Genomic DNA, 17,731 nt, shown 5'->3' with positions numbered 1-17,731 from the left:
TTTTTCTCTGTTTTATCTTGTTCCTTCTTCTGGTAAATAGTCCTGTGCCTTTTACTTTTGTCTATCTTTCTGTGAATGTGGTTTTTGTTCCACAGGCTGCAGGATTATAGTTCTTCTTGCTTCTGTTGTCTGCCCGCTGGTGGATGATGCTATCTAAGGGGCTTGTTCAGTCTTCCTGATGGGAAGGACTGGTGGTGTGTAGAGCTGGCTGTTGCTCTGGTGAGCAGAGCTCAGTAAAACTTTAATCTCCTTGTCTTTTGATGGGTGGGTCTGAGTTTCCTCCCTGTTGGTTGTTTGGCCTGAGGTGACCCAGCACTGGAGGCTACAGGCCCTTTAGTGGGGCTAATGGTTGACTCCAGGAGGGCTCATGCCAAGGAGTACTTCCCAGAACTACTGCTGCCAGGGTCCTTGTCCCCATGGTGAGCCACAGCCACCTGCTATCTCTTCAGGAGACCCTCCAACACTAGTAGGTAGGTCTGGTTCATTCTCTTATGGGGTCATTGCTCCTTCCCCTTGGGTCCTGATGCATACACTACTTTGTGTGTGTCCTCCAAGAGTGGAGTCTCTGTTTACCTCAGTCCTGTTGAAGTCCTGAAATCAAATTCTGCTAGCCTTCAAGTCTGATTCTCTGGGATTTCCTCCTCCCATTGCCAGACCCCCAGATTGGGAAGCCTGACAAAGGCTCAGAGCCATCATTCCAGTGGGTAGACTCCTGTGGTATAATTGTTCTCCAGTTTGTGAGTCACCCACCCAGCAGTTATGGGATTTGATTTTGTGATTGCACCCCTCCTACTGTCTCATTGCAGCTTCTCCTTTGTCTTTAGATGTGGGGTATCTTTTTTAGTGAGTTCCAGTGTCTTCCTGTTAGTGACTGTTCAGCAGTTAGCTGTGAAGGTGCTCTTGCAAGAGGGAGTGAGCGCACGTCTTTCTACTCCGCCATCTTGAACAAATCTTCCCTCCTGTATGTTTCTACTGTTTTGCTCCAAAAGTTACAAGGCAGCATGTAATCCCGAGTGCACTTACCTGGAATCCCCAAGTGATAGCCAGTAGTGAAATTTGCTTTAAATCCCCCTTTTGCCATCACATCATCAGTGATAAAAAGCACAGTCATTCTGTTGGTGGTTGAGAACACATCCTTTACTGGACCAGGCCCTGTGTACACAGCTGCTCAAAAAAAAAAAAAAAAAAAAAATTAGTGAGATGATCCTTTGACTCTAGAAGGAATATACACTTTTTCTCAGTTCTGTCTCCCAGAGGTATGAAACATGCAGCCTGGCTTGCTCAGGAAGCACCACATGTAAGTAAATGCATACATTCTCTTACATTTTAGGCACTGCTTCTAGGAAAGCCAACTTCTCTACTGATCTTTTCCAGTATTACTTAAGGTTTCTGCAGCTCTATAATTTAATGATGAATTACTCATAATATTGTCTGGCTTTGCATCACTACTATTTAAAGCTCATGTTATCACAGAAAAATAATTGTTTGCCTGTTTTTAAAGACCCTTATAAAATAACAGAGCTTATAGTCTCCCTTAATAATTTTTTGTCTAAATTTATTTTATATTTTTTATAAATTGAATCACTAACCTAATCTGAAAGATGAATTAATTAGAGACTGATAATATAAACCTAAATGATGGTTTTCAATTTTTTCCCTCTAATCCCTGGGCTTTGAGGGTTTCATAAACAATAAAATATTCTTTATTAAAAACTAAAGGCTTCAGTTAGTTTAAAAATACATTCATCTTATTAAATATTTTATATATTGGAATCCTTGAAAGTGATTCTGTATCAAAAGAACTTCTCACCTACATATTTGAAAAGGATGATTCTGAGATCCTTTTGGAATTCGTATTTACTTTTCCGTGATTAATGGAAATACTAAGAGGTGAAATGATAAAAATTGATTTTTCTTAGATCATGAGAACACTGAAGTTTTTATTAGAAAGACAGAGTAAACTGAAAATGGAAAAACTACTCAAAATGTGTTTATAACTGTATTGAAAATCAAATTTGAAGTTCCTCAGTTCTTGCTAGCACAAGGCTCCTCACCTCACCGAGACTTTCATTGTTATTTGTTCTGTGTGTGACTCTCAAAATCCTCTCCCAGGAAACTTGTACTTTAGAACTTTGTGGGATTTTTCTGAAGAGCCTACATAATGGTGACTGATTAGTATGGCTGGGGAACCCTCTCCACCACTCTGCTCCTTCATTGCTATAGAGCATGCCCTCTGGAGTCTTCATCCACTGGCTGCAGTGTTCATGTGATTGTATAGCTATCTGACTGGATTTTATAGGAAATAATTAATACAGGTCTAAAGTACAGTTAGATAAAATACTTTCACTTGTAAAGTGTGCTGTTTCTGCAGTCCAGTTGACATTTCATGTATTTTCATAGTTCAGTGCGTGACTTATCAAGAGACACTTCTTTCTTAAAAATTGGTAGTAATTGAGCAAGATATTAGCCATTATACTTGATAGATTTTTATTATATTAACATGTATTTTATGATCTAGGTATAATAATTTCCTGTAGAATAGAACACTTTCCCCCTATGTCTATTTAAAAAAAATAATGATCAACAGATGTTAGGGAAAAATCAACTTGCTCAACTTTTGACTCATTCTCAGATACTTATATAGAAGCAGCTAGTACTAGAGACACAGACAATCAAAATAATAGTGAAACTCAAAGTAAAAAGCATTTAAAAATTTTGCACAACAAACACAATTGTTCCTCTAGTTTGAAGTGAAATAAAACATAATATAATAGCTATCTTTGGAAATACGATGTACACATAATGCATAGAAAACTGCATAATGGATGTTCTTAGCTTTTAGTCTCTAAAGTGTAATGCTTATTGTAGTAAATTAATATCAGCTGGTAGGAACTGCTGAATCAAAACTACGAATCCTCGTTTGCCAAGAATGCTTCAGAAAAATACCATTCTGTCATCATTGTAAACACTCCCCATATTGGAAGTGTGACATACAGTTTGACATGTTACTCTACTGCTGTAATTTCACTTTGCTAGTTGTAAAAGAGTGACTACATTTATTGAGAAATGCTCTCTCCATCAGTCCAGTGTCTTGAGCCATACAACCTTCACAATATTTAAACTGGAGACTTACCTAAGAGCAAGGAATCATCTCCTTCACCATCTCTGATTTCAACAATATCTGCAATATTTTCTAAGTCAAATGCTTGAAAGTGAAGCTGAATATTTTTTCCCTTTTGTGCATTTAAATTCCAAACACCTTAAAAGTAATAAATAACAACATAGTTTAAACATAGTTCTTTTGATTTCTCTTCAAAACTTCAATCTCTTGAGAATTTCAAATTACGTTCAAAGATTTATTTCATTTTATATAAACCAATATTACAAGCTGTTTGTGTGTGTGAAGAAACATTTTGTCTATTCCAGAATATTTGTAGTAAAATTTCAACTAAATACGAAATAATTTACTGTAATTGAATTTGCTTTATTTCATATAAAATGGAATACTTTAATCAAAGCTTGCCAATAGGCTTTTACTCCTACAATCTAAAATTTATGAATGTCAAAGATGTGAATATTCTATTTGCATTTATTTTATTTCCATGACTAAATGCAGAGGAAAACGAAGTGATTAAAATGCAATTTGTAGGGCAACTAAACTTTAGTATTTCTTTAAGCAATTGTTGCCATTATTTATATGTGTCATATGATGGTAGTTCCTTTTGGAACAAAACAAAACAAAATTACTAGCCTTAGTAACAACAAACACTCCTTGTTCTTTATTGATTACTTAAAAGATTTAGTCTTTAGATTTTGTTCTAGGTTCTTTCCTCATTCTGCTTGAGTGTTCTCATTCACTCTTAAGGAAATCATTTCATCAACATAGTAATGACATGTAAGTCTTTATTTTCTACACTTTTTTTTGAGAAGCAGATCCATTTATTCAATTATTTACTGTGTACAGATGTACGTATCTCAAATTCAACGTGTAATACAGGGAACACTCAATTATCTCTTTCCCCAACTCATTCATTTTTTCATTCTTCCTATCTTGGTGAATAGCACCACTAATCATCTACTCATAGTTTCTATACCAGAAACCTCTGCATCTCCCTTGATGTCCTCTCTCCTACTGCATCCAATCAATCACCAAGGCTGCCAGTACTACCTCCTATATCCCTGGAATCCTATTTCCTTCTCAGTCTCCACTGCCACTATCTGAGTTCAAGTCACCTTTATTTTTCATCTCCTAATTGTTGATGCTGATGGCTCCCTTACCACCTGTCTCTGATTCTACAGCCAGATGGATCCATCGAAGATGCAAACATGATTTCATCACTATTTTCCTCTAAACCATTTAAAGTTTCCTTAGTGCTCTCAGAATAAAATCCAAACTGCTTAATGTGGTGTGAAATACCTTCACACTTCATTTGTTATTATTACTTAACTTTGCTTGAAAATTCAAGAAAAAAAAATCAAGGTCTTCTACCTCTGAACTTTTTGTATGTTAGGTACCTCTCATGTCCCTCCACAGTCTCCTGCCTTTGCACTTATTACAAACAGTACCTTAGACATTTTGTGATGCCTGACAATTTATCTGAATCCTTATGTAGACTGAATTATGTTTGTTTCTTCTTTACTTACTTCAGTTCCTAACAGATGAAGCATTCAATAAATATTTGTTGAATAAATCAATAAATTTAATAAATTTCTCCAAATTGTTCTTTCAATGTTCTGCTTATTTTCAGATATTTTTAAATCATTACTTTGTACAAATGACACGTTTAAAAGATATTTCCAATGCGAAGAAGAGATGATCATCTCTGGTTCCCCATACAAGTCAAATTAGATTAATGGCTGTTTATTTTTTTGGAATCAGATATCTCCCTATAATAGTGACTCTATTATCCTATCAAAATAATACTTATCTCTGGATCATTTGAAGGAAGAAATGACATTTTCTAATGACACAGTTTTCACTATCATTGGGGCATTTTTTTCACTGGTAGAATTTTCCATTTAGGTTGGTGGTGTCATGGATGGCTGTGAAAGGCAGGGGAAGAACATGTCTGTTTCTCAGAACTACTGGAGTGGAATCTTTGTAGGATGGGCCTGGGAATCTGCATCTTTAACACAGACAATCTCTAAGCAGCCTTATGAGCTTCTCTATTTAGGACTAATGACCTAGAGACAAGCTTTTTATGGTTTTAGCATACTAGTCTATTCTCTCTAGACTTAGAATATTTTAGTGATCCTCTTTATTAGTTCATCTTTTATATTGGGAATCTAATCACATTACTATAACTGCCTGCTTTATTGACCTTAGTCTATATTTATAAAGGGTGTGTATGTCACAACTGGCTCTTTGCTTTTTATACTTTCCACTGACCTTATTCTATGGAATTGCAACTTTGTTATACACACCATAAACATTATATGCATAATCAAGGGGAGTGGTGTCTGGGGTAAGGCTGCCTCTTTCACTTACTGGTTTTATTCAACTTTTAAATTTGAGAAATATAATAATATCATCTGTTTTAAAGAATTATTGTGAGAACTGTCTAAAATAAGGTATATAAAGCATTAGTGCAGTGACTGGCATAAAATAAATGCTAAAAAGTTAGTAATTAATTATTGTTATTCTTGTTATCATTCTATTAAACAATCTCACAGATGTGGTAGTTGTATTCAGATACAGCAAATTTATAATTACTTTGCTGTGTCAAGGGGAGAATGTAACTTTGATATATACATTTGTTTCTCATGGCTGGAAAAGAAATGACTTACAGAAAGCCTGATTAGGGTAGTTGTTTGGAAAGTTCATAGACATGAATGTTGTATTTGGCTCCCACAGTTCAAAAGGTCCTCCACAGTCCGCTGAAAAGGAAAGCATTGAAAAATCATTAGTAACATATTGTTTATTTCAGACATAATACTATATGCCCATAAATTTCCAATTATATTTCTTGGAATACTGGTTTTGACAGATACATTTTAGAGTTTGTGTAAGGGAAAAATATAGGTTAACAGGTCTCTTTACTGAAGAATTTCTCAAAACCTTAAATATTCTTATGTTCTTTGTGATTCTCCAAGAAGGCATAATAGTATTCAGCATTTCCCAAAATTATTTAGGCAAGAAAACAATTTTGAAAGCATCTTTTATAAATAGGCTTCATGAAATAAGGTATCAATGCTCTACTGTAGAAAAAAAGATGAATCTTCATAATAGAACAAATCTTACATCTGTCACTCTCTTATGAGAAGGACTAGTAAATTACTAATCCTGCCATTTCTTGTTATTTCTTCTTTTTTCCTACTTTTTTTTCAGTAGAGAAGAAGCTTCACCATCCTGAATATTGTATTGAGGCATTTGACTGTCAGGAAAGGGGGATAAAATCTCTACCTTCTAGATAATTGGCCTAGACTGTTCAGGAGTCAATTTGGAACTGAACTTAATGCAAATTTATTAGAAAAAAATAAAGCACAGATCTTCCAGTTAAGAGTATGATGCTTCAAGTGGGTTAACTAACTTTATGAAATTCTTAATCTACTTTATTTATCTTGCTTATTAGAAAGACATTCTAAACGAATGTAAAACTTCATCAACCACTTTGAGTATCCCAGTTCTATCTTATTTTTTATTACCATGTTATACTTAAGATCAAAAGAATAAAAATAATCTAATTAGAAGAATATATAAAACTGAGATAAGTAGATAATTTTTCTATTATTAAAGGTAGACGATAATGGTATTACTTCCTTCCAATAACACAGAAATCAGATTAGAGGAGGGAAAAATTAAATGTCTCTACATCTACAGCAGTGATTTCCATCAGATCCTCTTGTTTGATCCCTCTTTTACATGTCATCTGCCTCATTTATGTAGATCCTTTCAATTCATGTGCACCTTTCAAGTTTGTATGTAATAATCTTCTTAGATTTGGGTTTTATGATATGTACAACGGGACAGAGAGAGGCAGTTGCTGTGGCTCAAACTAGTATCATTGCCAACATATCCTGTTCTATAAGGTTTGGTTCTGTAAGGGCTTGGTCTACCTTATATGCCCTCCTGCAACTGGCTTGTCCAGAACCAGCTGAACTTAGCAAGAATAATAAAATCTTTTTAAAAAACCTTACTGTTTGCAAAGTTTCCATGCACATTGTTTTATCTGGAGAGAGAAGGTGGTGTATAAAGGAAAGATGTGTTGGAGTTGGTGGATTAAAACTATCGTTCTGAGTTAGTTACTTTTCTTTTTGAGACTGGGTCTTCTCATATATAAACTAGATATATATTAGAGATTTTCAAGGTTGTTGTAAAAATCAGACATAATTTATGAAAAGTGCCTACACATTACCTGGCGTGCTCAGTCCTGGTTGTCAGTGCATTCTTGTGAATTAGGTAATTACTATGACTATTTCAATTTTCTTTTTTAACATCTTTATTGGAGTACAATTGCTTTACAATGGTGTGTTAGTTTCTGCTTTATAACAAAGTGAATTAGCTGTACATATACATATATCCCCATATCTCTTCCCTCTTGAGTCTCCCTCCCTCCCACCCTCCCTATCCCACCCCTTTAGGTGGTCACAAAGCACCTGCTTTGCACCTGCTAACGGAAAATTCGGGCATCGGAGGTGTTCTGTTATTTGCTAATGCCAAGCATAACCACTTAGTGTCAAAGTCAAGGCTTCAACTCAGTTAACCTCAAACTCATCTCACAGTATGTTACTGTCGGTTATTGGGCTGATTAAACAGAATCATTTCAACCATCTGGTCTGAGCTATAGGCAGGGTTTAGGCTGAGTCTCAGTAAGTGGCACTTGGTGGGTATGTGACAAGGAGAAGGAGGACAGAAGGGAACGTGGATGAGAGCACTAACAAGTAAGGTCAATGATGGACAGACCTGGAAGGAAGAAAGCAGTGTACACAGGGTGCTGAAGAAGACATTGGAACCAAAGAAAGAGTGATAATTCGGAACAAGGGCAGGTTCTCCACTGGGAAAGGCTGAGGGAACTGTGTACTCCTACAGCAGCAGTTCCTCCAAGGCAAATCCTCTCCTCGATTGTGCAACTTATTGTCTTGACAAGATTTCTGAAGAAGCATCCACTACAACCCCTCAACTCCCACATACACACAACTCACCTAACTTTAGTAACTCTAAAGTGCCGTGAAATGCTTTCTTCAATCTTCAAGAAAACTAATGATGAGGGGAGAGTATAACTGCAGGGACAAAAATAACACTGCTGATTGGTGAGGGGGAAAGCCAGCTCTTCTTAAATTTAGCCATGGCCAGTGTGGCCAGTGGGAGTGTTGTTGTTTAAGCATCATTCTCATTTCTCTTCAAGGAAAAAAAATTCTAAATCGTATACTCCTCATATAGGAAATAACCAACAATTTGGAGAATGTATTGAGTGTTCACTTCTCTGAACACTTGATGGTACATTATATTATATGCAGATGAGTAGGTAGGACTTAAATAAACACACAACCAGAACTAAAATATTGTCAGGTGTGATTGTTAAGTCTGTCAAGGCAGGCAGTTGACTTAGCATTTCTCCTCTGAATAGAATTCTTGGAAATTCAACCAAAAATACTTTAAAAAATAATAAAATATTTAAGAAGTATTTTTGAAATACATTTCAAATATAATTTTATGTCAAATAAATGATCAGTAAGTATCTCTGACACTTGGTCTTATAAGATTGATAAGTTACTCACTGTATATAAACGACTGTAAGGAATTGGCAAAAACACTTTCAGCCATTCTAAATATGATGACACAATTTATTTTAACGGTGGTGTTGCTATAGCGGAGATGTAGCATGTACTTCTTAGAGGAGCCAAAGACTCATGAAATGTGATTCTGGAGAGCACAGTCCTGCTGTGTCATTTAATAAACCATCTCCACCCACAGAATGAGAGTTAAATAGTTTGCCTGATACAGGGAACTCTTCAATTACAGTTGTTAAATTCTACCATTGTTCTTTTTCTTAGAGCTGTTCTCTCAAAGATTTGTATTTTGATTAATTTCTTACTATGCCAGTAGGAATCTTCATGACATGCAATATGTAAATAATATGCAGTATTTTGCAAAATGGCTGTCAGGAATAGATATTTTCCTCGAGGCATGTCATTTTTAATCCATGCTTAAACCTCTGACATAAATGATATATGTGTCAATGTGGAGGCATTTACTGAAGGGTGAAAAAAAGGAGAGTCCAGCTTTCACTTACAGTAAAAGGGTTCAAATTAAAGTTATTTATGACAAGATATTTAAAGCAAGAAATAAGGATGATAAAAGTAGGTTTCTGATTGCTACTTTTTTTTTTAAGGTTTTTTTTTTTTTAATGTGGACCAAATTTAAAGTCTTTGTTGAGTCTTCCACACTCCCCTGCATTGGAAGGTGAAGTCTCAACCACTGGACCACCAGGGAAGTGCCTGATTGCTACTCTTATGTGAGGGAAATAATAGGTGCAGTTTAAGAAATACTACCGCACATTGATGTTTGAATATGTTAAAAGTGGCTAATTTTCAAAGTCAGCAGTTTTTTAAAAATAATCATAGTAATAGATAACAAGTCCTAAAGTATTACAGACACAACAATTTTAAAAGTTTAAGTGGTAATATAAAAAGAAATTTTGGGGTTCAGTTTGTCAAAATTTATATTTCCATTAACAGGTTATAGTGACCAGCTACGATACAAATGTTTTTATTAAATTTGTGGCAATAAAGTTCAAATTTATATTCCCTGTGGTTTACATTTTATTTATAATCACTAGCCATCTAGCCAATAATAGATCTAATAAATAGGCTGTTTTGAAGGTAAAAAGATGAAAACAAGAGTAGCCAAAAACATACTGATGTAGGAGCATATGAGGGCAGTTAATTTGGAATTTGCTAAGGGTATCAAATCATACTAATGATATAAAAGGCAAGCAGCTCTACATGACCATCAATTACATGAGCGTTAAATTGGTACTGATTCATTTTTACAGGAATAACTAAAGTTAAAGATCATTTAGCTCTAAGTATAATATCAAGCCTATAAACTTTCCAAATTAACTTTTATTTTGCTTTTGGAAATGGAAAGTGGCCTAATAATAGCCAAATAGAGTGAAACTATAGAAATAGAGTGACTATTACAATAGTTAAAACTAGCTTATCCTTTTATTTTTTTTCCGTAACTAGTTTTAACAGCCCAGAAATAAGCCAGGTGCTGAAAGGTTGATTTCTTTTTGTATATACCTATTCTATTTAGTAGGTGCTTGTCATGAAGCATTCCAATTGTGTTGCAAATTGGAATTATATTTGTGTAATGGAATGTTTACTTTTTAAAAATGTTCTCAATACAATCCCCACATTTAAATTATTTGTGCCAATGTCACAGGGCAAAAATCATAGAGCTGATGCAGCAGCAAGTGATTAAAATCACATGATGGAAAAAGCCCTGCAGTTATGAAAACTGAACTTACATTTCCCCAAACAAAGCACAACCTAGATCCCTAGGAACAGCAGAGAAAAATGGCCTTAGCTCGTCAGTTACTTGATTATTTTCTTATTTAAATGCTCTATAAGAACCAAAGAAAAGACTATTAGCCAGTCAACCATGGTTTCCCTTTGTTTCTGCTTAAACAAATCAGTGATCTGGAACCAGAAAAGTTTTGCTCAGGTAAGAGTTTCGCTGAACCAATTGCAAAGGGCATTAGAATGAAATTGTTCAGAATGCATTTGATGGTAATTAGCATTTTCTGCTGTGCTAAATACTGCCCTGAAGTGAACCATTTGGAACCTGGAACAAATACACTCTGGGAAAATTCTAAAGTTTATATTTTAAAATCAGATGGGTTATTCTACCGTTATAATTTCCCTATTGTAAAAATATGCAGGCATATCATGCTTCCTTGACATTGAGGTATTATATTTTTCTCTTTCTGATTGCAAGAGATAGGAGGACTGTGTGGGTTAGACAGATACATTTCTAATATGAAAAATCATATTTAAAGTTTTCTTTATATATGTATGACTTTACATATGAAAGTTATCTCAAATTTTCTATTTTATACAGTGATGAGATTTTGCTACTTTTAAGATATTGAGCCTATGAAACTATGTTACTTTCACCTGTAAAATTTTTTCTTCTTGACCACTTATTGATGAGTAGAACATGCTGGCAGAAAGGATTATGAAGACAATCTGTTTTTTGTTTTTCTTTTTTTTTAACTTTATTTTTTTATTTTGGTATGCGGGCCTCTCACTGTTGTGGCCTCTCCCGTCGCGGAGCACAGGCTCCGGACGCGCAGGCTCAGCGGCCATGGCCCAAGGGCCCAGCCGCTCCGCGGCATGTGGGATCCCCCCGGACCGGGGCACGAACCCGTGTCTCCTGCATCGGCAGGTGGACCCCCAACCACTGCGCCACCAGGGAAGCCCAAGACAATCTGTTTTATTAAATGATTGCAATATCAAAATAGCAAGATGTTGCTAATATTTGGTATCTATAGCAATTATTTATCAAACCAGCAGTGATTTTAATGATTATAATATTTTGCATGAAAATGTTTCATATAACAGACAGGAAGGGAGTGGGACACATACAAAATGAAGTGAGACAATTATTATTATTATTATTCTTTTTTTGGCGGTACGCGGGCCTCTCACTTCTGTGGCCTCTCCCACCACGGAGCACAGGCTCCGGACGCGCAGGCCCAGCGGCCATGGCTCACGGGCCCAGCCGCTCTGCGGCATGTGGGATCCTCCCGGACCGGGGCACGAACCCGCGTCCCCTGCATCAACAGGCGACCTCCCAACCACTGCGCCACCAGGGAAGGCTGAGACAATTATTTTTAAACAACACTGTGAAGCCCAAATTATTGTGTTCATGTGGTATTTTATCCATCCCTAGCCCCACCATTATTTCCAAGCTTTAGTTCTGGTATCAGAATTTTGTTTGGCAAAAATGTTTAGAACATACAGCCAAAATAGAGAGAGAAAGACAATGAGAGAGGATAAGTTTATACCTAATAGTATTTGTTGATGATCTATTTATGCAATGTTAAGAATCAGTCAGACACCAGTGAAGCAAAGGTGAATTAGATCCAGAATTTGGTGTCAAGAAAACTTCTTGTCACAATTCTGTGGGAATGCATGGTAATTTCCTGTTTTTGTTTCAATTTTGAGTGTCATTCTATCTCTTAAACTGAATGCTTCCTTGAAGGTTTTTCCAGCTCACACTCTCTTCTCCAAAGTCTTCTATCACTTAATCCTCTCATTTACTACTTTTAGGGGCACATAGTTATATATTGCTTTTAATATTTATTAGTTTGTTAATTCATTAATATTATATATTATTTCATGTATCAATGGTTATTGCTACATCTTACATTTCTTGTGCAGTGCTTTGTATGTAGCAGATATTTATAAAATTCGAATGAATGCTTGAAATATTGAGGAATATATGTATAACTCATACATGCATCTAAACATGTTAATACACATGATGGTAAGTATAAATTAGCCTTTTGGTGGGATGTAAGTGCACATTCAATATGGTGCATGGGACAAGTATGACAATGTGATTACTCTCCTCCTCATTTGTCATACATTCTCAAATGCCAGTCATTTGTCTTTAAAGCTTTTGAGTTGTTAAAGACACTCATCTGAAAAGTCAGTTTTTGTTTAACTTAAAGATTAGAAGCATAGGTGGCGCAGTGGTTGAGAGTCCGCCTGCCGACGCAGGTGACACGGGTTCGTGCCCCCGTCCAGGAAGATCCCACATGCCGCGGAGCGGCTGGGCCCGTGAGCCATGGCCACTGAGCCTGCGCGTCCGGAGCCTGTGCTCCGCAACGGGAGAGGCCACAACAGTGAGAGGCCCGCGTACCGCCAAACAAACAAACAAACAAACAACAACAAAATTAGAAGCATAAAAATATATAATTTTTGAAGTAAAATCAAATTTGGATAGGTTGCCACCTGATTTGCTGATGTGAATATGGTTAGAATTTCAAGTGTGCTTGGCACAAAAGGGGAAATGGAAAAAGTGCTGTGTTTTATGATAAAACAAAAACATCTATGAGGTTCAACACAAGCAAAGCTGTACAGCTAGATGAGCTTCCTACCACCATAATCCAAAAACAAAAGGGATGTTTTTGCATCAAAACTACAATGTAGTGAAAACATCCCAATAGAGGGACAATAGGTAATGATTGTTTCATATCATTTATCACTACACACACACACACACACACACATTTCATTTGTTTGTTTATTTTGGTCAGATCCCATAGTCTGAAAGTGGTATGAAGTTATTGTCTCCTTTGGCCTAATAAGATGGTTGATAATGTACCTTTTGCTTCTGAAATGTCATGTTTCAAATTTAAGAGCACAGGTAGATACAGGCTCCGTTTTGTTCCTTTGAGATAAAAGATTCCATAGCACATTGGAAATCCTGGGCATTGCTCTTGCAAGGCCTTACAAAAAGGCACCATGACAGGACAAAAATCTTTTGTGTGATCTAGGTATATTCAAAGTCCAGACCGAATCATTATGTTAAATTATTCTGAAAATAGGCTTAGTGGGTTTCAGCCTTAAGTAAACTCCTCTTGAGATTTTAACGTCACTCTCATAAGAAGGCTATGAGAATCTTAAGGCTTCTTCCCAAAAGACTATAGGCCATGCTACATGGCTAATACAGCATTAGTTTGTATTAAGTTGAAAACAAAATAGAAATAAGCACTTTGATTATTATCAAAAATGAAAATTTAGTAAAATTATCATAAACATGATGCATAACAAAGTAATTTCATTGTGAATTTTTATATAATATGTAATATTTTACTAGTATCCATTTTACTTATATTTTAAAGGTTTTGATTTTCAGTGAAAATAATAATACTAGGGAAAGATAATAAAAATGTAAGTCAGAGAGAGATCTACCTGAAAATAGTAATAACATAATTAGGAAAAATACATGTTAAGGTTACTTACTAGGAAGTTCTGGCAGAGGAGTTGGGACCAAAGTTGGTTCTGGATAAAGACTCACATTGCAAATCCCATATGTTAGGCTAATGTCATCCAATGCTATATCACTCAGGAACTGGTTTTTAAATGCATTAAAAGCAACCTATAATTCATAGAGGCACATAAAACAATTCTGCTTTAATCTTTTCTCATTGATTCTTCTTGTGGCCCAGTATTCTCTGGAGAATCAATACTGCCATGCCCAAGTAAATGTGGACAAGTTATCGCAAAGTGAAATATTGCTTTTCAGTGTCCTTCAGCTGAGCCCAGCTTCCTATTATGTGCTCATACTAGTCTAAATTTTCACTAGTGTCTTCTTTCTTTGTTAGGCAACATTGTCACAGTTTCTGTCTCTAGCTCTTTCTTTCGTGATATTGTCATACTCCATTCCACTCCGTCACATATACACATCATCTGGCAGGGGAGATCAATCTTATTCTAGGTTCGTTCCCTAACAATATTAAAAATCCGAGTAGCTGTCTGCCTTCTTATAGCATACAATCTTGAAGAGAAGACACACTGATTAGATAATTTAAATGAGAGAAGAAGGAAACAAGAGAAAATATGAGTATGATATAGTTGTTCAGGGACAGCTGGTACTGGACATAGTTTTTACCCAGGAAGCTGGTGTGGGATATATTGTGAGGGTGATGCTCAGAGGACACCAACTCAGACTTGGGAAAAATGTCCAGTGGTCAGATGAAGCATATTAGGTTCTTAAGAACAGTGGGTATTTTTAACTGGACTTTCCTGAATCCTCTCCTGTCTGGGAAAGGAAAGACATAAACCGAATACCTGATATGCTAATTACTGTGCAAGGCACATTGTATACATTATCTCTTTTACTTTTCCCAACACTAATGTACAGTCATCCATTCACTCATTTGTTCATTCATTCCACCTACTTCATGATAGACACTGTTCCAAATAATTGTCCTCTCCCTTTTATGTATGCACAAGCAGAATGTCAAAGATACTAAAGTAACTTGTTCAAGATTTCACAACAAAGTGGCAAAGCCAACGTGCAAATATCTGTAGAACTTGGTGCTCTCACACTGCCTGATGAACTAACTTTGAAAAAGTGGATGCAGTTTTATTACTTTTTTTTTTTTTGCGGTACGCGGGCCTCTCACTGTTCTGGCCTTTCCCGTTGCGGAGCACAGGCTCCGGACGCGCAGGCTCAGCGGCCATGGCTCACGGGCCCAGCTGCTCCGCAGTATGTGGGATCTTCCCGGACCGGGGCACAAACCCATGTCCCCTGCATTGGCAGGCGGACTCTCAACAACTGCGCCACCAGGGAAGCCCTCTTTTAATTACTTTTAAGAAACGCTTGGTGAGTTGAGCCAGATTTGGTCACTAAAATACTTAGCTCCCTGATTCTGCCATCTCTTTGTTCCTTCATGTTCCATTTTCCTTAACCCTTCCTTGAATTATCAGAAAACAAAGGTGGAGAAGAAAACGTCACAGAAGTATAGAATCAGAAGAAAGAGGATAAGGAAAAAGGAAAGGAAGAAAAAAAGAAAGATGGGAGGAATACAGATGAGGGTCATTGATTATCTCCTGCCTTTTTTCAAGTCACAGGAAAGCACTGAAACTTCGCTGATGATGGTGTCTGTCCAAATATATATCTTCTGAAAGTTATAGTCTCTTGTCTGAAATTACCCAACTAAAACATTGTTAATTTGGTCAAACGATTAGCCTGTATTAGCCTACATTTTATTTTTTTAAATTAATTTATTAATTTTTGGCTACATTGGGTCTTCATTCCTGCACACAGGCTTTCTCTAGTTGTGGCGAGCGGGGGCTACTCTTCCTTGTGATGCGTGGGCTTCTCATTGGGTGGCTTCTCTTGTTGTGGAGCACAGGCTCTAGGTGTGTGGGCTTCAATAGTTGTGGCTTGCAGGCTCTAGAGTGCAGGCTCCATAGTTGTAGTGCGTGGGCTTAATTGCTCCTGGGCATGTGGGATCTTCCCAGATCAGGGCTTGAACCCGTGTCCCCTGCATTGGCAGGCAGATTCTGAACCACTGCGCCACCACGGAAGCCCCTATCCTACATTTTACTTGCAAACACCCTTAGGAAAAAACACGAGAAGCTGTTACATGAAAAATTAATTCACCCTAATGTAAAATAAATGATCAGAGACTTCCCAATGAGACGGCTCATAGAATTTGTTTCTAAAGGAAAGATATGCGATTAAGTGGGGCAGGGTGGATGGATTCTGGTGGGATGGATGTTCTAACAGGAAAAGATGATTCCCTAGAAAAGTGCAGGGCTAATCTAGGTGGTGTATGTGAAAAGTTGCAAGACCTAGTTAGGCAGGGGACATAGGAAAACACGGTTGGCTTGTGCTAGAAAGTTGCTGAAGAAAGCTGAAATATCCTTCAAAGTTTCTATGACTTTTATGGCTCATTATAAGTAGTACTTTCATGTAGTAAATCGTTCCTCAGTAAATGGTTTTTAATAAGTCAATGAATAATTGAAAATAGAGGCACTCAAAGATAATAAAGGAGGAAGATTAGGAAAGTAGGGTGACTTGGCTATACCCAGAAAGTAAATTAATTTTTTCACCATATCACCATAAACTGTAATTGTACCACCATTTTTATAATACAAATACATGATTATAAAGCGTTTTGCCAACCTTAAATTCCACTGTCTCATTTAATGTTACTTGTCCATAGTTCCAATTTTCTCCATAATTTCCTTCCTTTTGGAAAATTGTCTTCTCCATGTTTTGGTCACTGCTGATATTAATGCTTAGTTTATAGACATTTTCACCATACATATAATACCTAGTTTGGAAGCAAGCAAAAATGAATGGATTCCTACAACATTAGAATATATATATTTTAGGGTTCTTCTAAACCCTTCTAAACTCAAATACCCCCTTTTATCTTGGATGAGGGAGTTGCTAGAGAAAAGGAGGGAGTTTCCCAGTATTTTGCTACTTTATCAGCTGGAAAAGTAATGACTAATACATTAAAACTTGGGACAACACCTTAGTAAAATTTGAGCCTGGCAACGTTACTCATTAAATAAGATGTTACTTAATATGTGTTTATAACATACCAGAAACTAAGGCAGACTGGTTCCAAAGTGGGGTCTAAAAGGAGACTTAAAAGTCCTACTCTTTCTCGTCTCCCTCCTGGTCCAGTTGGGGTGGAAATGTAAAATCCTGTGAAAACAACAAAAATTGTTTACTTCACTTAACTATTAGCATATTTGTTGTGTGAGCTATATCATTCATAAGCAGGAAAGCACAACTTTAAGATGAAAATATAAGGAAATGTATTTAGGTACAGTGGAAAGGACAATGGACTGGAAGCCAGAAGACAGCTTCCATAACCAATTGTTATTTAAGAAAATCACTTCTCAACTCTGGACTTCCCAATAGCCTTGAAGGAAGGATATATCAAAGTCTGAGTTACTATGAGTCCACGTGACTGTTTCATCATATTATTATGTCCAAATACCACTTTAATTCCAATTTATTAGATGTTTTGATTAATTCACTCCTTTAGAAACAATCAGTCCATTAAGATATTAAGTTATGCTAGTGGACTAACGCATGATATAGGCAAGTAGTTAAGTACAAATTCGAAGGCAAAGTTAAGTGTTTCAAAGAAGGTCAGTTTTTTATTCCATCGCCTATACTGTGTTTCTCTAAATAAGAAGTGACCTGATTTTACAACGGTCTTATCTTCCATATTCCTTTGAA

The 17,731-nt window shown here is 36.4% G+C and overlaps 1 protein-coding gene across 1 annotated transcript in view; it reads right to left on the bottom strand.

The window, feature by feature from the left end:
- Positions 1-17,731, bottom strand: part of TMPRSS15 (transmembrane serine protease 15) — a 133,512-nt gene that overhangs the window by 56,488 nt on the left and 59,293 nt on the right. The window contains exons 11-16 of the mRNA XM_027101029.1: positions 17,083-17,188; positions 16,655-16,805; positions 13,981-14,116; positions 5,788-5,877; positions 3,134-3,259; positions 1,024-1,164 (exon numbers count right to left, since the gene is read on the bottom strand). Of these exons, the coding sequence (XP_026956830.1) occupies positions 1,024-1,164; positions 3,134-3,259; positions 5,788-5,877; positions 13,981-14,116; positions 16,655-16,805; positions 17,083-17,188 (750 nt within the window). The remainder of the gene's footprint in view (positions 1-1,023; positions 1,165-3,133; positions 3,260-5,787; positions 5,878-13,980; positions 14,117-16,654; positions 16,806-17,082; positions 17,189-17,731) is intronic.

The sequence above is a fragment of the Aethalodelphis obliquidens genome, unplaced genomic scaffold, assembly GCF_003676395.1.
Source record: "Aethalodelphis obliquidens isolate GAN/ISIS:26980383/991018 unplaced genomic scaffold, ASM367639v1 scaffold1, whole genome shotgun sequence".
In the NCBI taxonomy this organism is placed as follows: Eukaryota; Metazoa; Chordata; class Mammalia; order Artiodactyla; family Delphinidae; genus Aethalodelphis; species Aethalodelphis obliquidens.
Note: the sequence above shows the minus strand (reverse complement) of the source record. Positions and strands in the feature narration are given on the sequence as shown.